The 25,558-nt window shown below is 40.0% G+C and overlaps 1 protein-coding gene across 10 annotated transcripts in view; it reads right to left on the bottom strand.

Annotated features, from left to right (window-relative positions):
- The window catches only part of PTPRK (protein tyrosine phosphatase receptor type K), a 516,193-nt gene that overhangs the window by 79,955 nt on the left and 410,680 nt on the right, over positions 1-25,558 (bottom strand). For all 10 annotated transcript variants that reach the window (XM_084775132.1, XM_084775130.1, XM_084775139.1 and 7 more), the window contains exons 12-13: positions 22,198-22,471; positions 18,389-18,425 (exon numbers count right to left, since the gene is read on the bottom strand). In XM_084775132.1, the coding sequence (XP_084631258.1) occupies positions 18,389-18,425; positions 22,198-22,471 (311 nt within the window). The remainder of the gene's footprint in view (positions 1-18,388; positions 18,426-22,197; positions 22,472-25,558) is intronic.

Raw genomic sequence — 25,558 nt, forward strand, 5'->3', positions numbered from 1 at the left:
GACTGGCATTTCCCAAGGGGCCAGTGGTATGTACACTGTAAACTTCTGCCACTCTCAGGGCTTTGCAAATGCTCTGGGGATCATTTTATCATGCACATTTCTACATTTCCATAAACAATGGGGAACACGGACATAGACTTTTCACAGTTTACAAAAAGGTAGACATAGCGCAAGAGTTCTGAAATATAGAATAGGGAATGTAAAAAGTAGAAACAAGATTCTAAAACATGAAATTCAGGCAATTCAAGGGTTCAGAGTAAGAGGTGACAAACCTACAACTATTCAGATGTTGGGAAAATATTTTCTCTTTCTTTAAAAGTTGAAGTACACTAAATATTACATATGTTCCAGTGTATGGCGTCCTTTCCTATACCATACTTGATTACATATTATATATATTATATATATTAAATAAATCACAATTTCTCTATGAGTTTTCCAAGTGTAAAAGTGGTCACATCATTTGTGTGCAGGGGAAAAAAATCAACTAAAACTGGGCATGCCAAAGTCACTTTCTGTTCTGAAATAATTTTAAACACATAAGGCAAACTCAAAATACATCATTTACTATCTTTTGCTCTAATCAATCACTCAGAGTGGTCACTGCTCATTCAAGAAAGATTCAATTAACTTTCTACTCTAATGCCATTTATTAAATCAGAGATAATCTTCAAAGTAATCCACATTTCATTAAAATCTGAATAGAATCCATAATTTCAGACACTAAACTGATCGAGGATAAAGAATATTTTGTTTGTCTATAATAGAGTGATAATCATAAACCAGTGCTCTAAAATACTCTGCAAATGTGTCCTGATGAGACTGAATGGGATTTTAATTTCTTTTCCCTACAATAGGATAAATATAGAAAGAGTGGCAGAGAGAGCATTGCTATAATATTGCAATATGAAGTATATAATCCTTTTAAAGCAGGGATTCACTCTAAAGACCTATTTTTAATTGCTTTGAATAAAACACTTGAGCTTTTCTCTGACTTAGCATTTGCCTTTTCAAACAAAGGACCAAATTCAGGCATCTATATTGCATAGTATAGTATAGTATAGTATAGTATAGTATAGTATAGTATAGTAACTCTGCACCATATGGTCAGGAATTTCAGGGCTAGGAAGATGGTTTGGTGCTTAAGGGCACATGCTACTCACTCCTGTAGAGGACCCAGGTTTGGTTGCCAGCACACAGCACACAGCACACAGCACACAGCATACACATGGAAGTTCCCAAGCACCTGGAACTGAGTTGCAGTGGATCTAATGCCCTCTTCTGGTATCAGTGAACACCAAGCATACATGCACATGGTTCACATAGATAAAAATGGCAAATGTTCCCATATATAAAATAAAAAGGAAGTCCTCGAGGCTTGGAAAGATGGTCAGAGATTAAGCTCAGATCAGCACTCATATCAAGCGGCCTGTAACTCCAGCTCCAAGGCATCTGTCACCTTCTTCTGAACTCTGCAAAGACCTGCACTCATATGCAAATACACATAAATACACTACCGACACACACACACACACACACACACACACACACACACACACACACAAAGATAGATAGACCCACACACTACACACTAATACACACAGACACAAACATAGACTCACATACACAGATAGACAGACATACAGGCACACAGACAGACAACAGACACACACACACAGTCACACAGACATGCATGTGTATACACACACACACACACAATGAAAAATAAATCCTTTAAAATACTTATATATGTGTTTCTATGTACAGGCATATGTACATTTACACACATATGTACTAACAACAAGCATACATCCACAATTCTGTGGGAATGAGTGCATGTGTGTGCCTGGGTTTTGGCAAGAATGTCTTCAGTATTTCTTGGAAACCTCCTTACTTCATATTTAAGTTCAAGCTCTATAAACTTTGCTTTCTACATAACTGAGTGACACAATTCAGTTGGACTTCTGCTCTGAAACAAGGATCCCCTTCACTTCATTTTCCAATTATCTTCATCTCCCCCTGAGCCTTGCTGAGGAGACATCAACATTCATCTTTCTCCTGGCAGCTTGATGAAGGCAATCTAGGCCTTTGCCTCTCTGATCCTCAAAACTCTTAAAACCCCTGTTCACTGCCCAATTCCAAAGCCACCTCCAATTCACATGTATGTTACAGTAGGATTCTGCATCTGGGTGTCAAAACCCTTTCCTTGATGGGCAAAGTGGCACACTCCTTTAATGCCAGCATGTGGGAAGAAGCAGAGGTGGGTGGACCTCTGGGTTTGAGGCCAGCCTGAACTACATAGTGAGTTCCAGGACAGCCAGAGCTACACAGTGACTGTTTTTTAGTCTTGAAAAACCAACAAACATATAAGCTACACCCATTCCTTATTAATTACTCATAGTTTGGTAACAAAATATGACTGACTTGCTGGCCAAAGAAACATAAAGTTTACCTTATTTCTGAAATGGTGAATTCCTAAACAACTCCCATAAGACTGCTATAGAGATGTTGGTATGGTCTGGCTGTCTGAGCTGCAAAGGGGAGGATCAATTTCCTGGCTTTTTTGAGTCTCCAAAAGCCACTTGAATTCCTAGGCCCAAGCTTCTTTCTGCTTCAAAGCGTACCACCGTTCCAATTTTCGCTTCTGTCAGCAAGTCCCTTCTATGGCTTTGACCTTTCCTCCAACTTAGGAAGGTATTTATAACAACACTGAGTTTACCTCGGCGAAAATATCCAAGGTTACTTCCCTATCATAATGCCCACAGCAGTCAATGGCCATTTTGCTACAGAAGATCACATACATGTGGCATTAGACTATCACTTGTGTGACCAATTTAGTCTATTTGGATACAATAGGAGTTCATGCTAACTGTTTCAGTTTTGAGTGATGCCTTCAAACAGGATTGTGGGAGGAGAAATGTTACCTCCCGAATTTTGCCATTTCTGCTCTGTCATTAAGCATCTATTCCAGTTGTAAAGTTATTTCCGTCCCACTAGTCACTTAAGGCAACATTCCTAAAATTGAACTGAATTTAGATTTGGACTTCTGGTTCGAATGAAACACTCTGTGTTAAAAATTCTCTCCAATGAACAAACAGCACCACGGGTTTCATGGTAACACAAGTCTCCAGATTGTTCTTTAATTACTTGAAAAAAGTGAGTGTTAGCTGGACCACTTTGATAGTATTGACCTGGTTGATATGAAGGTTGACACTGAAGATATATAACATTTGAATTAATAATCGTGGCACATCTTATGTAATGAATGTGGTATATGAATACACTGAATAGAATTTATGTCAGTTCCCACAAGACCAATAATTTGCATTACCCAAGTAAACCAAATCATCAGCAAACACTAATCTTCTCGTCAGAATAAGAAGGCACTAACTTAGGTCAGGAGTTCTAAATAATTAGCATAAAATCTTTTTGTAATATACATATGTTATTGTTTTTAAGTTAAAATTTACTTCTTACTGATATTATCTTTACTTTTTATTGTAAAGACCATAAACAAATATAGATTTCATGTGGTAAACTTGAAATCAGAGGACAAGTGTGACAGAAGCAATTTATGAACACTATATACTTAAATATTACTCTTTTGCTCACTTTCAACATATTAAGTTACAACTGATGCTGTCACTGTAGTAACTCCCCCTCACAATTTCAAATGTACTTAATAGTAAAACTTAAGTGAACATATTATTGTTTTGAGCAAACCAATTTGCATATGTAAACATTATTTTCTACTTGAGAAATAGTTTATTATAACAATAAATCAGGGCCACAGGGACATGGCTCATCAGGTAAAAACATTTGTTGTGCAATCCTGACAACTTGAGTTCAATTCCCAGAAAGCTAGGCATGCTGGCTGTAATCAGAAAGCACTGAGGGAGGATGGGAAGCAGAGACAGAACTGATCCAAAGCTTCTGTGTGCCTGCAGCATAAACAAGAAAGACCCTGCCTTAACAAACAACAACAACAACAAGATAGCAGGGTCGCCCTCTGACCTCCTCATATGTGCTGTGGTGTATATTAGCCTATGCGCGAGGGCGCGCGCACGCGCGCGCACACACACACACACACGAGTCTAGATGGCCTTAAAAATCCATAAAATTTCTGCAAAATAATCTAGATGTGGTTTTGGAGTATATCATTCTTAAGTAACTTTTGAACTTTGAAAACTGCAGGATTCTGTTTTCACATGAAGAATGGCTGCTCTAGTATATATCAAGCCTGAGGCCTGGCTATTCTTTCTGTGGTACCCAGCGTTGACTGCCATTTTCATGGGATCTCAGACTATGTAGGAGATAACTGTCTGGGCACAGCTCTGTGGGACTGAGACTGAAGCTACCTTCTGACTGTGTCTACGAGGGATTCTCTTGGTTGGATTAATTAACGTGGGAAAGCATGGCTTCACCTGTGGGCGGGACTACTCTCTGGACGTGGGGTCCTGACTTATGAAAAGTGAGAAGATGAACGGAGCACAAGCATGGCTCTCTGCTGCTGGACTCTGGATGTAATGTGAACAACTGCTTCAAGTTTCTGTTGCCTTGACTTCCCCACCATGATCACTGTACCCTTAAATTATGGGCTGGAATAAATTCTTCCTCCATGAGCTCCTTTTATCAAGTTTGTTTGGTTGGTTGGAAAAGAAACTAAGGTACTTCCTTCCTTCCTTCCTTCCTTCCTTCCTTCCGTCCGATTGGACCCACGACCATGTACATGCTGAATGAACAGTCTACCATTGAACTATATACTCAGGCCTTCAAATTCTACATTTTCAATTTCATCTTGTGCAAACAGTAGGGAAATACCTCATGAATATCAAAGACAACTCCTCTACAATATTAAACAACTGAATTAAATAGGAAACTCTTTCAGTTAATTGTATTGCTCAAAACTCTGCCTACCTTAATTTTCCTGTTCTTCATATAGCAAATTTAATCTTTCAACATTTCCTATAGACTTATCTCCACTGCCGTGGACTAGCTACCAGCATGCCCAACATTTAGAATCACAATGTCCTTCCTAGCAACATGGTCCTTCTTAACACAAGCTGACACTGCCATCTATTCTCTGCATCATCCAGAGTAATCCGTAGAAGCAAGAAGGAAATTAATTTCCACTTAAATGCTGCTGTGGCGTTCCTCTACATGTACAGCGGCACACGCGCTCTCCACAAATGGCCTACAAGCCCCGATAAGCTCTATTGTTCCTTGGATATCCATTTGGTTCTGCACCAGGGCTCTTGTTTGCTGTCCCTTCTCTTTGGTAAGCTTTTCAGGCAATTGATGTGACAGGCTCTATATACTTTTCTCATTTAAGTCTTAGCTCAAACATCACTTCAGACAGGATTTATCTGAAATCCTATCAGAATTAGCTTCACTTAGAGAAGCCACTTGAAACCACATCAGACAGATTCTGTTGTCTTCAGTGAATGTGTCATGAATTTCAAATTATTTGGATTATTTCCATTTCAGGTATATGCTTCTGTCTCTGTTGTGATTTGAATGAGAAATGTCCTCCATAGACTGATGTGTCTGAACACTTAGTCTCTTGTTGGTAGCATTCTTTAGGGTAGCTATAGGATGTGGGGCCTTTTTGGAGAAAGTAGTCACTGGGGAGAGCATTACGGATTTATAGCCTTGTCCCACACTCTACTTGCACTCTTGGCTTCCTGTATGCGGTTGTGATGTGATCTCTCTGAATCCTGCTGCCATGCCTTGTTGACAAAATTCTATGGGACTCTAGCCCCCCAGAAGCACAAGGGGAAAAATTCTTTCTTAAGCTGTGCTATAGTATCTAATTAGAGCAACAGAAATGTAACAAATATGGTCTCCTCACCAAAATAAGAGCTCTTTCAAGGAACCCACGCCAATTCTGTGGCCTAGAATTACTCTGACACACAAGCGGTGCTTGACTCATCCATTCACTTTTTATGGTTCTGTTGAATAAATGGATAAACTTCTTGGGAGAACTCAAGGAACTTGATAGTTAAAACTTTGCTGTTGGGCCTTCCACCAGTTTGGTTGCTAAATGTTCAGCTGACCTATAAAGCCTATAAGCAGAACTCATTACTTTCCTGATTGTTTTCATATGAAATGATTCCTGTTTTTCAAGTCTTCAACATGTTAGGAAGACATATATACAGCATTTCACATACATAACATTTTAGGAGGATACATAGACAACACTAAGTGCGCACGCACACATGCACACACACACACACACACACACACACACACATGCTAACAGGAGACATACAACACTGCACATAGTCACATGACTTGATCAATTTTAATGTAATCGTTTCTAGACTGTAATTTTTCTCAGGTCTTTTATTGTCACGAGCTCGCCTCAAGGGTCTCTCTTGTGACCCGTATTCACATGAAAGACAAAATTCTACAGTATAAAATTTACAGACTGTCTTCCTCGTGATTTAGAAACATTACAATTAACGAGAAATAATGAAATTAAAAACTCAAGCAATTCATCAGAGATGCTTCCTCCTGCAGCAGATGGGAACAAGGGAAGAGACTTACAGTCATTGTGCAGAGTGAGAGAACTTGGAATGCAGCCCCTAAACACACCTCCCCTTAGGGGGTGAGGGAACCCCCGCAGAGAAGGAGGCAGAAACCTTGCAGGAGCAAAGCAGGGGGGGAGGGGAAGGAAGACAGCATGAAAACACAGCCCTCTAAATCAACGAGGCTGATGCACACATGAACTCACAGGGACGGAGCCAGCTTGCATAGCTCAGCAGAAGATGGGGTCCTAGAGCTGAAAGGAGAAGAGGACACACACCTCCGTCCCTAACACAGAAGTTATGTGTAATTGATAACTACCTGCAAATCAAGATTTGGTTTCCTCCAAGGGAGTCTCATGGGACAAACAAACCACACTAAGGGCAGGCTACATGCCCCACAGTAGATGGCAAGAGACTTCAAGCTCAACAATATCTCTGGATGGTTCTTGTCTCAAAATGTCATTTTAAACAATTTTTTTTAACAAGAATGTTCTTTATGTATATGGTATGGCTTTTAGTTTAGTGTTTTTATGGGACTCCTATGTGTATGAAATATTGGGTCTCTGTGTCTATATCTGTTTCTTATGGCATGTCTTGGCTTCTTTTCCTACTGTTTGTTTTATCCTATTCCAATGCATAAGGTTTTTTTTTTTATCTTATTATATTATGTTTTGTTTACTATTATCTCTTTTTTTTTTAAATACATTTTTATTAATTTATACATATTACATCTCAGTTGTTAGCCCATCCCATGTATCCTCCCATTCCTCCCTTCCTCCCACTTCCCCCCTACTCCCCTCCCCTCCCCTAAGTCTGTGTCTGAGGTGGACCTCCTCCCCCTGAATATGCTCATACGGTATCAAGTCTCTCCTTGGTGACCTCTTATCTTTCCTCTGAGTGCCACCAGGCATCTCCGTCCAAGGGACATGTTCAAATATGGGGCACCAGAGTTTGTGTGAAAGTTAGATCTCCTTCTCCACTCAACAGTGGAGAATGTCCATCGGCTAGTCCGGGTAGGGGTTCAAGGTTTTTACTGCCTATTTTTTCCTTGGCTGTTGCCACAGTTTGCGGAGGGCCCCAGGGCCCAGACTCGCCTATAGTTTTCCAGGACCCACTGGGTCCTTCCATTTCCTCTATTCCACTCCTTGGAATATACCCAGAGGATGTACTACTACACAACAGGGACATATGCTCAACCATGTTCATAGCTGCCTTATTCATAATAGCCAGAACTTGGAAACAACCTACATGTCCCTCTATAGAAGAATGGATAAAGAAACTGTGGTACATTTACACTATGGAATACTACTCAGCTATTAAAAAACAAGGAATTTCCAAAATTTGTGGACAAATGGATTGAACTAGAAATTGTCATAATGAGTGAGTTCACACAGAAGCAAAAAGAGCTAAATGGTATATACTCACTTATATCGAGACACTAGTCCAAGGTGTACGTCCCCATGAAAAACTGTACCTACCAGGATAGTGGGTAAGAGGGGAGGACATCCTATTGAAACTTTAGGTGTGAGAAGCCTGTTTACTATTATCTCTTAGAAGCCTGTTTGTTTTCTTATTAGAGATGGAAATGGGTGGGTTTGAATGGGAGGGGAGGGGAAGAGGAACTTGGAGGAGTAGAGCAAGAAGAAATTGCAATCATGATATATGGGGGGAAAGCTATTTTTAATAAATAAAGAAGACAAGAAATTACTCCCAGTTTAAAAAACAAAAAAACAAAAACCTCAGTCAAAAATTTTTCTTCCAACACTTTTTCATTCCAACCCCAGAACAGCTGAGATTGGAAGAATTCACATGGAAAAGTGGAGATTCTGTTTCCATTAGTGTCTTTTGTGTACTTAAAAGAAAGAGAACCCTGGACATTGTTGTTAATAGTCTCCAGTGAAAAGCCTGGTTACAACATACCTGATGATCTTCAGAGCAGCGGAAAGAGTAATTCTAATTCAGTCTACCGAGTAACAGAACTATCTTGTAAGACAGTACAATGGAATACATTTCACTCACTCACTCACTCACTCACTCACTCACTCACTCACTCATTTATCTGTTTTAAAAGATGGATAGATATATGTTACATATCAGGCACAGATTTAAATATAAGCATAATGTCACCCTTCCACCCATAAACCCATGACCAGGTAGGCCACTGGTGAGAATTTCTTAGAAATAAATTAGTGACCATTTAGTATTAGAATCCATTTGTGGAAACACCATGCATTTTGTCTACTCTAGTTTTTCAGCATACAGGCTTTAAAAATCTATTAGCTTTTTAAATTAAAAAAAAAAAAAGTTCACTGTGTCAAGAACTTTGGCAGAGCAAATGAAAACACTGGTGCCTAACGGGTTGTTCCTTAAAACCATGACAATGCCTGAGCCTTTATTAGAATTATTTTTCCTAACTGGCTTCATCTTTCATTTTCCCCAGGCTGTAGTCTAAACTCTAATATTAATGTGCTTTACTGTAGCCTTCTTCCTCTGAATTAATGAAAAATGAAGCCTTTAATCAGATTAAAATTTGAAAACAAGAGGACAGACAATGCACAGGAAGAGTGATGTGTGTGTCTTCTCTGCAGAAGGAAAGGCTTGTGGAAGGGGAGGAAAGGGAAGAGAAAAATGCTATAAGGATGTTATTTTAAATAAACAAAAAATCCTTAGCTGCAAACATGTAAATTAGTGTCTACTGAATTAGAATGCTATACATTATTATTTTAAAAGAAATATAAAAGCAATTTCAATTAAAAAAACACACACATACACACCTTCCAGTAGAGACCTAAGCCTGAGGCCCTTAAGCATGCAGGCTACAAGAAGCACCCATCTCACTGGACAAGAAAGAAATGAAAAATTCCACTTTCTCTGCCTACTTCCCCTGCCCCAGGGCTAGCGTCAGTCATTTCCGGAAGAAGCCCAGGTTGTTTCCATTCCTTAGATAATGTAAGTAGGTAGAAACCAACATTTGGATGCTGGGTGAGCTTAACTTTAGGAAAGGCAGTGCTGTTCCCGGGTATCCTGTGTGAACTGCAGCTACAGAAGACATAGACAAAAAGATGTGTATTCATTCACCTACACATCTCTCTTCCCTTCTCTTTCCCCCTTTTCTTCCCTGTCTTTGCTGTCCACCTTTTCAAGTATACGCCCCATAGCACTCCCAGAATGCCAACCCACGAAAGGAGAAGAAAACATGAGTTTTACTTTTGTAGTGTAAATATGGCTTAAAATTAACATAATGAGTGGAGAGGTGGATTTTGTTTTGTATTGGGCTCTAATAAACCATGTATGTGGCATTATAAGCTATTTACGACTCCTTTCTCTGATGACCCTATCCCACTAGGCTCTGACAACCTAAAACAAGATACGCTGCCCCCTTCCGCTTCCATATAGACAGACACTCTTCTTCCCAAGTTAGGGCTGTCCCTCCTTGTTCAGATCATGCTGTGTCTGCTCCTCAGCCCCAGCCCTCCACCTACACATGTGCACATTTACTGTGCCTCCCTCAAGCTACTTGCTGACCATCTGAACCTAACTGCTCTCTAATGTCAACTCAAGGTCTCCGTACTCAGCCGCAGTGGCACGTTGTCATGCATACCTCTCAGTGCTTACTGCCTTTCTAAATACTCAGTAGCTCTCTTCCAGGGCAAAGTGAATTAAACAGGACACAGGTCTTTTTTTATCCTGATGTGTAGCTTGAGATGAGCCTGGGCAAGGTGAGAATGAAACCCTCACTTCCTTCTTCTTCATCTAGCTCCCTGCTTACCTTAACAACGAGCTGAGGGACCTGTAAGCACCTCTGTGAAGATTCCCTTGGCTTTTCCTTCCTTACTGCGCTTCAGTGTTTCTGGTTTTCAGCTCTGGTCAGTCATATCAAATGTGGATAAGAAGAACTCATCAGGAAAGGCCTAAATCAGGTCTTTATGGACCAACTCTATCAAATATTCTTCCTAAACGTCTTTAGCCTCTTTTTCAATTCTGTTTCTACATATTATGTATCTGCAACCCATAACATACCTCTTATTATTTGGTTTTATTGCTTAGTTTACTTTTTCTATTGCTTTATTTTCTCATGTTTGGAACAGGTCCTTAAACGGCTCCATTGATCTGTTCAGGAAGACAATAAATGCCAGAGCTGTATAGATAGGTCTGAGCATAAAGTAACAGTGAAAGCCCGTGCGAACGTTGGGAAACACAATCACGCTGTGATTCTATAGAGAGTAACTAGTAATCAAAGGTGGTGTGAGCAGGTATTTTGTTCTGAAGGCAAGAAGCCTAAATGGATATTGTTCCTCAGACAGTTCTAGAGAATGTTTTCAAGAAATCCTTTGTAGGATGTTTTAGAAACCCAGATGAGCTAATATTCTCTCTTTGAGGCAGGCTGTGAGGAGACGAAGGCCTGTACCCCTCCTCTTTATCTAGTAGGGGTCATGACGTTACCACTTATGATCGATCCTCTCTGAGTGAATTCAGTTCCAACTAGATTCATCCCAGGCATTTTTCATGTGTTAATTTTATGTCTTTGATTTTATATATAACATTTGCAATTCTCTTTTATTTCTTCAAGAACGTTTTATTTTTTTAATTTTTTATTGAAAAATAAAATAATTCATATTACATCTCATTTGCTATCCCATCCCATGCATCCTTCCATTCCTCCCATCCTCCCTCCCTCCCTCCCACTTTCACCCCATTTCCCCTTCCCTATGACTGTGACTGAGGGGGACCTCCTCCCCATGAATATGGTGCTAGGGTATCAAGTCTCTTCTTGGTAGTCTGCTATCCTTCCTCTAAGTGCCATAGGGCCTTCCCATCTAGGGGACATAGCCAAATATGGGGCACCAGAGTTCGTGTGAAAGTTAGTCCGCAGTCTCCACTTAACTGTGGAGAATATTCTGTCCCTTGGCTAGATCTGGGTAGGGGTTTGATGATGACTGCATGTATTGTCCTTGGTTGGTGCCTTAGATCAAGCAGAACCCTCAGGCCCAGATCTACCTATCATAGTGTTCTTCTTCAAGAAAGTTTTAAAAAGAAAAAAAAAAAAAAGACCCATTTCTTTGGACAACTGATTAAATATTTTTGTGTGATTCTTACCTACATCATAAATATTAATCTTTTACCCACAGATATTTGTAGTTCTCACCCCTCTCAGAGAAACTTCTCCTTGTGAAAGATAGAGACAATTAGAAAAAACAGTCAAACAAGACCCTCCCTCTTCCCCGCAAAACCCACAACCAGTTGACATGCAGGGAACAAGAGACTGTAGCATGCCCAGTCTCAACTGATCCATCTAACATAATCCAGCACCTAAGGCCAGGATCACTGTGGAAGAGCGGGCAGAAAGCTTATAAGAGCAAACAGAACATAAGTTTGCCCTGAGATTAATTCTATCTCCTAGAAATGCTACAAAGACTACACCAGTGAAGTCTTACCAATAGGGCTGGCTAAACAAAAAACTTGAACAATGACACCAATGGATACATTAACGTTGCTCTGTGTGCGATCTCAACCGTACACAAAAAACTAGAGGATACTGAGTGAGAGAAATGATTTTCCTCAGGGAAGGGCCTCCCAATGGGTTATCCAAGCCAATACCAAAAGCCCTGGAATCATATAAATACAGTAATGTTATAAGGACTGAGCAGGTTGTATTTATGTCCAAAATTGTGTGCGTGTGTGTGTGTGTGTGTGTGTGTGTGTGCGCGCGCGCGCGCATGTAATGTTAATTAACAACAACAAAAACAAACCAAAAAACCCAAGAACTTGAAAGGTATATGAAAGGGGCAGGAAGGAAGAAAGGGAAAGGAGAAATTACGTGCTTATAATTAAAAAAATAAAAAGTATATAAAATATTATTAAAGAATGTTTTCTCATATTTTAGTTCTTGAGACAAATGTATTATCTTTATCATCAATCATCTACATGTCATCTACTATCTATCTATCTCCTGATGAGATACATTTTATATTAATAAGTGTTTTAATATTTTATATTCATATGTTTTATTAGATAGATTTTATATTCATAAATTGCTGTTGTGCTTGTTGCTGTAAATTTATTGATGTGATTTTTTTGTGTTGAGAAAGTCTCACTCAGGAGCCCATGTTGGCCTGGTACTAACTATACAGGCCAGGCTGGCCCTGAGGTTGTGGTGATCTTCCTGCCTTTGTTTCCCAAGCACTTGGATTATGGCTACAAACCAACACACCAAGCTAAACTATTGAACATTTCAAGATAGTTAATTATATGTTAACCAAGTTTAATGATTTTTTTTCTGATTGGGATTATCAGTTTTAGTTTCTCACAAATACTTCATTACAGTATTATATTTCAGGTTGAATTTTTTTTAAACACTAAAAGAGGAGCTTTATCGAATGCAAGTCAAAATATCAACTATATTAAAATGCTTTATATTCCTATGCTTGTGGCTAGGAAACCCACAGCTTCCTAAAGAATAAGAGCAGTGCCTTTCCATTTATGTTAAGATTTTGACACTATGCACATTACATGGTAATGCACATTATAAAAAGTTATCAACAATATGTATGACTCAAGTTCAAGCAGGTTATCTGAACTGAGGACTCTGACTGCACCCATTACTGAAACCACAATCCACCAATATGTTGTTTTAGAATGGCCTCTGATTACCTAAGGTCAGTGTTCAATCAACTTGTCTAAGCCATTGGCCCTTTCCCACTTTGTTGTTAAATTAATGTTTAAATATGTTTATGGCATAAGTAGGAACCTCTCTTTGTAAAGTGCCTTTCTCCTCTTAAACCTCACTAATCTAGGTTAGAAACAAAGTCCTGGCAGCAACAGTGTATCTAAATTGGTGTCTGCTCTGCAGCTACTAGAGAGGGTTTGGGGAGCTTTAATGCCATCCGCTGTCTCCACAGGCTTTGCTGTGAACGTGAGCTATCTCTTTTAAGGAGGTGCTAGTGACAGGTCAAAATCATCTCATGAAAGAAGTTAATATCAAAGATGCTGGGGCTATCTCTAAACATTCATGGCAAGAATATGCAGTTAGAGTCAAATGTTGACTAGCAGGGACTCTGTTCGCCTACTCATGTCTGATCGGGCAGCAGAACAAAGGAACAGACATGCATCCCATGAAGGCTGCTCAAGAAGCGAACCTTCCATGTGTGGACAGTATTCTCTCTAATATGAAAGCAAGTACATATCTGAGTTCTGGCTACAGTAGAGCTGGGAAGAGAGTGAACAAGACTTTAAAGTTCAAGGTCTTTCCTGGTCTGTGAACAAAAAGTTTTTTGAGGGGCAGACATGGGAAATCTACATATGAAGGAACCATGTACACCCATACTCATGTGATTTAAGAAAAGAAAACTAGATGAAGAATATTCCTGGGATGCCGTGGCTATTTGGGTAACTGACACCGAACGTGGGGAATAATTTAAATGCTAAGAAAAGACAAATCAGCAACGGACCTTGTTAACATTAAGCTTGAATTTTGTAATTAATATTCAGAGGTCTTATGTTCAGGTGCAGTTAGTATTTCACTACATCCAAATGAAGTCAGAAAGGTTCACATCAGCAAAAATGATGTACCCTCGTGCTGCTAAGTAACACTCATTTGTATGATGCTTAACAGGATCTTAATCTCTTTACCACGATGGCTACACAGAGAATCAAAGTAATAAGAAATTTCCTTTAGCCATACTGCTCAAACACATCAAACCATCTAAATTGTGTTAAAACACTAGACTATACCTTGATGCTGGAAACCAACAAAGTCATAGAAGACAGTCACAGTAAGAATGGTGGTGACCAAGTTGAAGAATCTTATCTAAGTTGTCTTCCTACTTACGTACACAACTAGCCATTTGAACGAAGAGATCACACATTATTACTGACTCCAGCCAAAACTCACTCAAGCAAAACTTACATGACCTTAGTACACATTAGTTTACAAATTCTATTTCTCAGTAACTGTAGACTCACACAGAATCTCAGGTTTGGATTTTTTTTTTTTTTGTAAACTGGAAGGTATCATATAAATGCACACATTTCAAGGAACATAAAAACAACTCCGGCTGCATATGAAACCTGTCACACTCACAAAATCTCTGATGCTTTTCAGAATTGCAGGTAGTAGTGTATGTAACCAGTTGGATTAAATATTAAAGCAGAAACATGTACCTCAAATTTAAATTCAATTACCGATTCAGTAAATATTTGTTGTACATAATAAGACTTCCATCTTGTGCCTGGTCTTGAGCTATAGTACTGTATGAGACTATTGCATCCCAGAATTAAACTTCACTAAGTGTTTAGTTAAAAAAAAATATACAAGCAACAACTAGAAGGTTTTAAAAGAGACTTATCCAGATTTCCAGAGAATCCTGCTCTTTTCAGCCAAGTTGACTTATTTATGAAGGAGGACCTTAGGAAAGCAGGTTCCCACCTTCCTTCTCAGTACTTGTAGCTAGGTCTGAGGAACGGCGAGGAATGCCACACAGGTTTTCTGTCCTGGTCAGCCCAGCCATTCCTGGCTTGGCTGTCCTCTTGTTGACACTGTTTGAGAAGTGAAATGCTTTTTGTTTCCCTGAGCGTCATCAGCAGCCGCCCACTTGCCATGGACTTGTCTATGGACCCAGCATTGTTTCTACCCGTGCTCATGCAATTCTCATTATTTTGTTACCTTTCTTGTTTGCTTGTTTCATGAGCCCATATGTACATGTATAACAGCAAAGACCACACACCTCAAATATATAGTAACAGTGAAGCCCACACATTTCATATATATGTTTTAATCAAACTTTAACAAAAAGTGCAGACTTGTTTAACTAGTCAGTCCTTTACTGGTAAGTGTCTTTCTTTATGCCCCTTCCTAGGCAGTGTGGTCATATCATTTTGACCATTAAGGAGGTCTTAAAGATGCCTTGTCTGAAAAGTTTTATTTTAGTGCTGAAAAGTTCCAGAAAAGGGCCACCATATACGCACAGTGTTAATTTAGTATGCACTCAGGCCATAAGGCAGTGTCACTTTACTAAATGTGGCTTTTCATAGGTAGAAAAATGTGAAACATCAAGAGCAAGACATAGATTAGATATAGTTACAAATATTAAAACACAAGCAACTTTTCTCCCAAAAAATTTCTATCTCTAATTTAAGTCTGCTTTATTATTCATATGTTTGCCCCTCCATATTGATATACAATGATTTATGTGGTCCAGAAGCAAGATAAAATATGTTCATTTAGGGACTTGTCACTGCAATTTTCTAGACTGAAAACAGTAATGGAAAATATAGAGGTTCTTACGTGAGCCTCTACAGAAGTCCGTTAGATAGGATAGCATTGCACTTTATAGTGGAGATGGAAGTTAGTGGTTAACATGTGTAGTATCTACAATATAATAGTCCCTCTATCTGTTCCAAGATCTCCAGTAAAGAACGAAAAATCACAGACAATACCAAATTCTGTAGATACTACTTCTATATGTACATAGCTATGAAAACATTTAATATAAATTAGATATAAGACATTACCAATTATAATAAATGAAATAGGGCAATTATAGGAATATCCTATAATGGCTAATAGCATAAATATGCTTGCACATTTAAGCCATTATTAAATAAAACTAGGGTTTCTTGAGCATAAGCAGAGCAATACAACTATAGGTGATCTGACACCAAGGTGCTTACCACGTTACCAGACAGGTGGGTGGCATATTCACCATGAATGCTGTGGACAAAGAGGAGACTTGGGTCCTGGGCAAGGTTGAGCCAGGCAGTGAAATTTTTTTATTATGTTACTGCCAGTGGCATGCAATTAAATATCTATGAACTTTTTATTTCTGGAAATTTCCACTTAATATTTTCAGTTTATAATTTATCACAGATAACTTAAAATGTGGAAGGAAGACCCCAGATGAGACTAAGAGTATCCTATATGTTCCCTGAATCTTTAAACTAACAAGGGGTAGGAACTTTGTTACTCCCCTTTGGTAAAGGGAGCTTTTGCAACTTGCCAAAACTAAGAGGCAAGATGAAGGTCGACCATCAGATCATGTAAGGCCAGAGTCCCTCTCATGCTGAGTGCAGCATTCAGTCAGCCAAAGACCAGAGCTCACTGGGATGAAGAACAAGGGAAATGACATAAGTGGAAGCCTTCTTAGGCACCCTCTGGGCTGCTCGCAGATGCCCTGTGTCACACACTAAGGCCAAACTCCACTACCTATAAACCTTCCTGAGTCATAAACACCAGGACACTTTTCCTCATATTTTTGTTGCTATCCAAAAGGTAACAGAGTGACCGCAAGTCAGCTGATGCAAAGCAAGTGAATGAGAACGTGACATCACTTCAGTTTTTTCCCCTTTCTTTCTTCCCCCCTTCTCCCCCCTCCCTCCCCTCTTCTCTCTCTTTCCATCGGAGAAGTCCAGCATTTTCCTCCCTACAGAACTTTCTGACAGCCTGATGTGAGTACCTTTTGCATTCTTAGGGTCATCTTTAAGTCTGGAAAAGCAGAGATGTCACATAGCTAAATATTTTCCACGGCTAACTTCCGGACGCTTCAACTTTTAACTCGTGACTTACAAGCCCCAATTCTCAAAATAAAAGAATTGTTTGCACATTAGATCCTTCTGCATATATTTTTCCTTTTCTTCCACTAGAGTTGCTTAATTATTTTCTTTTAACTATCGTGAGGAATCTTAGTATCCACATGGAATTAGTAGGGGTTTCCCCCCCCATCTGTGAAGTTTCTTTATTAGTCCCAGAAGCCAAGGGAAAACTGTTTATTGCCTGCACAAATCAAGAGAAAAACAAATGCTAATTGAGCAGATTGATGGGTAGATGGAGGAGAAAGATGAAAGAAAAAGATGCCAACATAAACAGAATATGGCTATTCCCTGTTACCCCCAGTGAATCAACTACACTCACAAATGTGCATCAAATGCTAACTATGGCAACAAAACTCCCCGAGGGACAACCCTCTGTGGAGGCACAAACATGCATGCAGGCAGCTCTTCTTCCTTTGAGAGAACAGACAAAGCAGTGTGGCCTCTCCCTTGCTGGACTAGTCAAATTGTAAATGGATAATGCACACAGAGGTACAGGAGACTTCTCCCCAGGCTAAGTGTCAAATGCTTATTCACAGATGATAATATACTTTTTATTTCCTTATCAAAGCAGCTAAGTCACGGTAGGCAGGGTCAGCAGGCAGCGTTCTGGTTGCCAGCCTTCACAGACATAATTTCCTGGCATTCGTTGAATCAAGAGGAGAAATTAAAATGTCTTCCATCCAGTGATGAAGCCGTGGAGCTGATCTCCCACACCAGTGCTCATGTACTGCCGAATTAGCTTTGTTCCTTTTAAGTCAGAACGAAATGTGAATGAAGGCTTCACCTGACAGTGCGGACTCAGCGTAGCTGAACATGTTTGATCTGTCTATCACACAAAGTAGCAGAGGTTTTTGAAGTAAGTGTCTTGTGTTTCAAACTGCTAAGGCTTAGTTTTTCCTAATAGGCTGATGGGCAGCATAAGACCTCTCAGGCACTAAGTGCAGGGATAAGCCCCTGTAAGGTCTCTGAATCCATCTTATTAGCATAACAAGGTTCCTGAGGTTAAGGTGGCTGGGAGGTTGAACTCCATTTTGTTTTAAGACACCCAAGTGAATCAGAGAACTTGACTGGGGTTTATCTAGCCCCCCCCCCCATACAAATACCCTGTAATAGAAATGCCACATTCAATTGGCCTGAATCAGGGAATAAAACTCTTTCATTTTGGAAAGATGTGATGAATGTGGTTAAAAAACAAAACAAAACAAAACAACAAAAACCTCAAAAACTGAAAACAAAAAACAAAAAACAAAAACAAGAAGTAAACTTCTTACCTTTTGTTGCAATTCGTACACACTGGGTTTTAGTCTCCTGGAAGACAGAGATCAAAAGAAAATTACCACTAAATAGACAATGTATTCTGTTTCACAAACTATTATTGTAACAATTATGAAGGTACACTTAGAGTTAAACAATAATATTATGACTATAAAAGTATAATAATAAGGGAGTTCTCTTCTCAATCTATAGATTTGGGAAATAGTTTTGAAACTAAAATAAAAACTTTAGGAAAGTTTCTAGTAATTTCTAAAGCTGTGTGTATCTGTTTCATTTAGTAATAAAGCAAGCTGCTATGGCAGAGATGAGTTGTATGGTCTTCTAATTTGCATTTTTTGTTGCTTCTTAAGCTATTAGAAAGAAATATGTATCTGCAAAGCTAATACAAAGCAGAATCAAATACAAATTTAATTTTCACGTGATAGCTTCAGACTTTGATCAAACCTGAACATTACATACTCTCACGTGGATCTAGGCACAACTAAAGAGCTAAAGATAGTTAGAAAGATCACCAAGACATTCCACAGTAGGTTAAATGGAATTTATCTGTTTTTTTTTTTTTCCTTTAAATTTAACTGTGGGCAACTAAATATTTTTCAATACTTTTTACCTCTTATTACCAAAGTAGACAGAGAAAACAGAACTGTTAAGGAGGAAGCAACAAGGATTACTAATGTTGTGTGGTAGAAAGAGATACAAGACTCTGGCCTCCCTCTCAGACACCTACTTCAGTCATTGTCTGGCCTCCAGCTCCCAGTTGTCTTCTTTCCTTTTCTCTCCCTCCTCCCTCCCTCCCTCCTTCCCTCAGTCCCTGCCTCCCTCCCTAACACTCTCTTATTGCATAGCCCTCCTCCATGAGTTTTCCTTTGGTCTTCCCGGGAGTAAGTGAGATAGTATTGCAGGTGTCCAGCCCCACAGCTCTGTTTATCTCTGAGTACTTGATAAGCAAGAAGAGGCATCAAAGACAGTCAGAAAAACTGGCTGCTGTATCCACGTCAATCAAAACAGCCAGTGTGCTCTGTAGACACTCCTGGCACACGTCCTGATCCCTACAGGACAAAGGTCATATAAGGGAGTGTGTTTCTCTGGTCACTGCCACCTGGGTTGTTGCTTTGGTGACACTGGGTACAAATGCTATGAAGAGATCTGGGTATATTATAGCTGGACAGGTCTCAGCATATTGACCCCTTCCTTCTGCCTTGGGGTATGGACAGATTTTTGTCCATGGGATCTTAATAAATTGCTTTTATGCAATCTTGGATCTGCCTAATGCTGTTTTCTCTGTCCTGTCCTTCTCCTGCTAGCCAGGTTTCACATACCAGGAACAAGATTTGTTTTACTTTATTCTTTTTTTGTTTTTTGTTTTTGTTTTTTCCAGAAAAAGAGGCTGTTTTCAAGAGATGTCTTATAACTCTATCTTCAGTGCTTTTATATGTTGAAAAATAATAAACCAAAATTGATGTTATTCTTTCTCAAGCAGTTACTGTAAATGTATGTAGGATTAAAACATGGGGAAAGAAATGTGTATTTTTGTTTCTTCACTGTGACCAACCTTTGGAGTAGGCTGCAAGAGATCTTCATGCTCCTGTGTAGGTCCAGACAGAGGCTGGGGGAGGGGGGAGCATTGTCTGCTGACTCTGTATATTATCAACCTCTGCAGGTGGGAGGCTCAGCAATGTTAAAACTCTTTGTCAACAATAGGAACTGTATTACAGATATTCTAAACCAGTAGTTCTCAGCCTTCCTATTGCTGTGGCCCTTTAATACAGTTCCTCCTGGTGTGGTCACTCCCAACCATAAAAATATTTTCATTGCTACTTCATAACTGTCATTTTGATACTGCAATGAGCCATAATGTAAATATCTGTTTTCCAATGGTCTTAGATGAACCCTGTGAAAGGGTTGTTTGACACCCAAACAGGTGTCAGAGAAAATCCACCGTAGTAAGTACATGCATTCATCAGCATTCCTGCCACACAACAGACAGGCTAACAAGGGTTAACTGGGAAGCTCTTGCCCCTTTGAAGACAAAAACTCCACCCTAGAACTGTCTCCCACGTGTGTGCTATCTGTATTTAGGCTGGGTCACTAACTTTTCTCTTGTCTCTGTTTTCAACAACCTAGTTAGACAATTACATTAGAAGATGTGTGTGTGTGTGTGTGTGTGTGTGTGTGTGTGTGTGTGTGTGTATGTGAATATTGACAGTCACTTTGATGGAATTCGTTACCATGGAAACAAACTTCTGGGCGTGTCTATGAGGTATTATCTATAAGTTAATTGAAACACTACCTAAAGGGATTTGGGTTCCAGGTTAGAGGAGGTGAGGCTGAAGGGAAGGCCAGCATTTTGAGCTTTCCCTGCTCTCTGCTTCCTGCCAGAGGAATGATGTGGCCAGCCACTTCCCACCCTTGCTGCCTTGCCTCCCACTCCATGGACTTCACTCCCAACTGTAAACTGAAATGAGGCTTTTTACCTCTTAAATTACTTCTTGCCACGTATCTTGTCACAGCAAGCAAAAATAACTAGTGCAAGTTGGTGTGGATGCTAAAGAATCGAGTTATAGGGGGAAAATGAGAAGCATAGAGCATCTTCAACTCTGAACAGCCCCTCCGTGGAGGCCATGGATTTAAATGGCCTCGGGAAGTTTCCTTTGCCGTATACTAGACGCTGACCCCACTGTAGGCAGACAAATAGAGCTTGCAAGGAAAAGCCATACTCATGTTCTTATGGCTCCTACAGAAATACAAATTGGTTGTCTTCCAATTAAACTGTACCAAGAGCTGATCTGACCTGTGCAATTGGTTGGCACTCACTTCATTTCATCTCCCAGGTGCCACCTTTGGGGACTCAATTATTCAAAAACCAACCATTTCTCAGGTAGCTTCAAGTCCATCAAAATTGCCAGTCAGTGTTCATCTGGATTTGAAGCTGTTTAAGTTTCTCTTCTCAACATGTTTTTTTTTTTTTCTTTACCCTACCCGCCTTGTCCAAAATAGAAATAAATAAATAAAAACAAAACAAGTCTTAGGAGAGAAAGTCTTTCAAAGGGAAACAGCATGAGAGCAAAAGGCTAGGTTGTTTCTCTCCACGTGCCCTGCTGTGCTTTCCTCTTCAATATTCATTTGGGATCAGCAGCCGTGTTCAAAAACAACTGTGTCCAGAATGGGAAAGGGAGGGGCAGGCAGGGACAGGCCCAGCCAACTCTGGTAATGGCTCAGCACCCAGCCTTCGCAGGCAGCCTTCTGTTTAGGTTCTGTCAGCTGGACTGCAGGCGTCCCATTACTTTGTAATCACAGGGCGGTTACTTGTTATTTACTATTTGGCTTGTACCCCCCCCCCCGAAAAGCTTATAAGGGTTTATTAGCCCACCGTGGAATGCGTATTCTGTTTATCCTGAAGTAAATTTAATCTTTTGAGGCAGCCACTACTGAGCAAGCGCCGCCCGGCAGAACAATGCTGGGAATTTACTGGGGGCGGAGTTCCGGAGGCAGCACAGCCACCTTTTCAAATCACTTTGCTCACAGTTGCACTGTGGGCATTCCTGAAGAAGGCGTTAAGTTGCGGTAGTTACTAGGAAACGGGCATCCTGTGAAATGCTGCTGGCTTGCAGCCTCAGCTCTTCTGTCAACTTGCACGTAGCGTTGCTGGCAACAGAAGCGACACTACACATCCATTTTTATTTCCCTTTCTTTTCCTTTTTTTTTTTTTCCAATTTTCCTTGACAAATGCGACTGAGTGTTTATAAAATATAGCCACAGCTTTACTTAAGATCAAGGGAAAATCAAAATCTCAAAGGAATCTCACCTTCTCTACACTGCTCATCGCTTGGAAGTAGATGTTGTATCCTTTGCGGGGAGCCAGGGGAGGGTTCCAAAAGCCTTTATAGGTCCGGTTGTCGCCCACGGTGAAGGGGGCAGGCTCAGGAAGATTTCCAGGGGGAAGTTCTGCGGCAAAGTAATAGGGTGCACCTCCACTCTGGGCGTTCTGGTATGTGACTGGCACCTGGTAGCACTCCATGGCGCCCGCTTCGCGCTTGGTCCGATGTGGGCGCAGCTGCTCCACGACGATTTGATAGGCACTTTAGGGAAAAGAAAGATACGCTCGCACTTAGATATCAGACGTTACTGAGATTTGGGGAAGAGGCACAAGGGGCTCAAAGTGGGCAAGCTGCATCCCAATGTGTCTAACCGACAGACAGCCTCTTTCCCAGAAAATAGTTTCTCACGTGTTCTGCTGCCCTTAACGCAGATCTTACAAAGGGACTAAGACAAGCAAGGGGGAAAATCACCATAAAGTGGTTCACATTTTTAAAGGTTGAAATCTAAGCCATTCTAATAAGGACCTTGGCATTAACCAGAGTCACATCACAGATTACGCTCTTTGTCTCCTATTTTTAAATGGGAAAAGTTAACATCTCCTTGAGAAATTACATCAGGGAAGGCCCAGCTCCAAGGCCCCGGAGAACGATGGCCTCCAGGAGGCACTGGAAGCTGCTGTCTGCAGTTGTCACAGGCTTGGACACACAACGCGTTGACAGCCTTCTCCACCTCCTGACCTCGCCTCCAACTCCACTGCCTCACAGCCATGCGGATCCAAAGTACAAGTGACATGCGACAAGGCGGGCACAGATGGACAGAAATCTGTCCCCACCACAGAAATAGACTTCCTCCTTCTTCTGGGCTTGTTAATAATAAAATGTTACAAATTGGAGAGACAGATGGCATTTGGCCTATTAAAACTCCAACCTGAACTACAAATCCTTTTCTCGAACACCTTAGGACTCCTCTACAGTAGCTGTAAATGTGAAATAAAGAGCTCTGTGATCACCAGCTATTTGTCAAGGTCTCCAATTCATATGTCAACAAGACCCTCCCTTTGTGGAAAATATTTAATGTAAAAAACAAACAAACAAACAAACAAGGAATAACAGATGAATACCTACGAGACTTGCCATTACTACTGCTATATTTTCCATACTTTTAACATAAAAATAATTAGCATATTTTATAATTGTTGAAAACTGAAGGAAATTCACTGTGGCTTTTGTTTAAACTCAGTATGAATAAGATGTGGGCGGGGCTCCATATCCTGGCAAATGGGCTTCATCTAGGCCAGTGGTTCTTAATCTGTTGGACATAACTCCTACAGGGGTTATGTATCAAATATCCCATATGTTACAAATTTTCATTACAATTCTTAACAGTAGGAAACTTACAGTCATAAAGTAGCAATGGAATAATTTTATGGTAGGGGCAGGGTTACCATAACATGAGGAACTGTATTAAAGGACCATAGCATTAGGAAGGTTGAGAACCGTTGCACCAGAACATGACCTGAACCTTCTGGAGGGGAAGGCAGCCAGTACTCAATAGGTCTGTAGTGGGGAGGAAAGTGGTGCTTTTGTTAATGGTCTCCTAGGAGGACTAAGAGAGAAAACCACTTTTGCATCTAGGAGGATGAAAAAAAATCAGAGTCTAGAGTAAAATTCTAATTTTATTACAAGGTGCTATACCTAGAAGCAAGAGACCCCATAGCCTCCAAGAAAGGACTGCATTTTTTAAATTTACAAGTACAGTTTTATTTTCCTCCTAAATATTGAGTTTCCTTTTTTTCCATTAAAATACTGGTAAAAGGTCAAGAGGTTGTTACCTATTTCATTCTCTTTGAAAGGGGAAATAGATCACATTAGTGGCAGAAACTGAGATCCGAGCCAGTAACCAAGGCAGAAGTCTCTGTTATTTCAGATGGTAGATACCGCACTGTTCTCTGTTCCGTTGCCAAGCTGGGTCACCACGCCTGAAGGAAAGCTGCTGACAAGATGCCTGCTCTCTGGCTATTCCAGGGAACAGGCATTTGTCAATTTTAAATTTAGGAAATAGCACGCAGAGCCCTACGGGCACAAAGGAGGAAAGAGCACAGTTGACATGCTATGCTAAGCAGATATTGCCCTTATTTTATTTTGAATTTATTATGCACAGTTACATGTTTTATGTTTCTATATCCTGTGTATGAATCTGTCCACACAAATTAGCAGATGTATCATTTTTCTCTAGAAAAGTTTAATGTATGCTTTCCTCCATAATTGTCATTGTGGAAGAAATTTCCACAATAATGGCAATTATCTATCTTAGTTAATAATTTAAACTAATCTCTCAAAAATAAAATTCTTAATTATACCACACATCTCAAAAAATCATGTTTATATTAAATCTCAACTCATTCCATTAAATTGACATATTTAACATTTCACTGTCATTGTTTTTTTTCATTTCAATTAATTAGGAACTATGCAAGACTGCCTGCAGCTCTCCAGATTAGTTGGAGCAAAGCAAACTGTTAACTGGAGGAGAGAGGGGAAGAAAATACAGCCCTAACTTTAGAACCTTGAATCTGGCTCCATCTAAGACAAGGAATCAACAGCGTGGAACATGCTTTAAGATGTCCTCTTATGCACCAAAAGCTCTCAACACTCTTTGAATAATGAAGACTTTCCGAATTAGCTTTCTTCCTGGGCAATTACTACTGTCCACTCCTTCGCCGACTTTGTCCAACAGTAAATCACTGGGCAGCTCCACTTTGGCATTGATGATAGAGAGGTGAAAGAGTACTAGTGCTCATCAACTTCCTATTAAATTAGCAGAATTCTACTGTTGTTAAAATGCAAAAAGTATGATATGCTTAAAATTATATATAGTTATAGGTGTAAATGTATCGAAGCACTACCAAAGTCCACCCACTTATAAAGTGTCTAAGAGAAGGCAACTCATAAGTACACTCTGCTTCACACTTCTTTTCCCTCCTTACACTTGAACCAACCCCAAGTGGATTTCACTCTTTTATGACATCACCGGATAGACTTTCCTGGTATCTAACATTTTGTTCTTTGTGGGTTTTCTGCCAATGCATTAGACTACTCAAAAGTGTCTTTCCAAGCAATGACACAGGCCAAAGCCTCTATTGGCATTTCACTGTCATACTGAAGCATAGCCTTCAGTCAGCTCCCTGAGGCTAAACCCTGTGCAGCTATCTTTCCTTTCTCCAGGCACATGGAATTAAAAGTGAAATTGACTTTCACAATTAATTTTTTTTTCTTTTGGTTTACTCAAGAGAGGGTTTCTCTGTATAATAGCCCGTGTTGTCCTGGAACTCACTTTGTAGACCAGGC

Source organism: Acomys minous (assembly GCF_964271855.1).
Source record: "Acomys minous genome assembly, chromosome: 3".
Taxonomy (NCBI): domain Eukaryota; kingdom Metazoa; phylum Chordata; class Mammalia; order Rodentia; family Muridae; genus Acomys; species Acomys minous.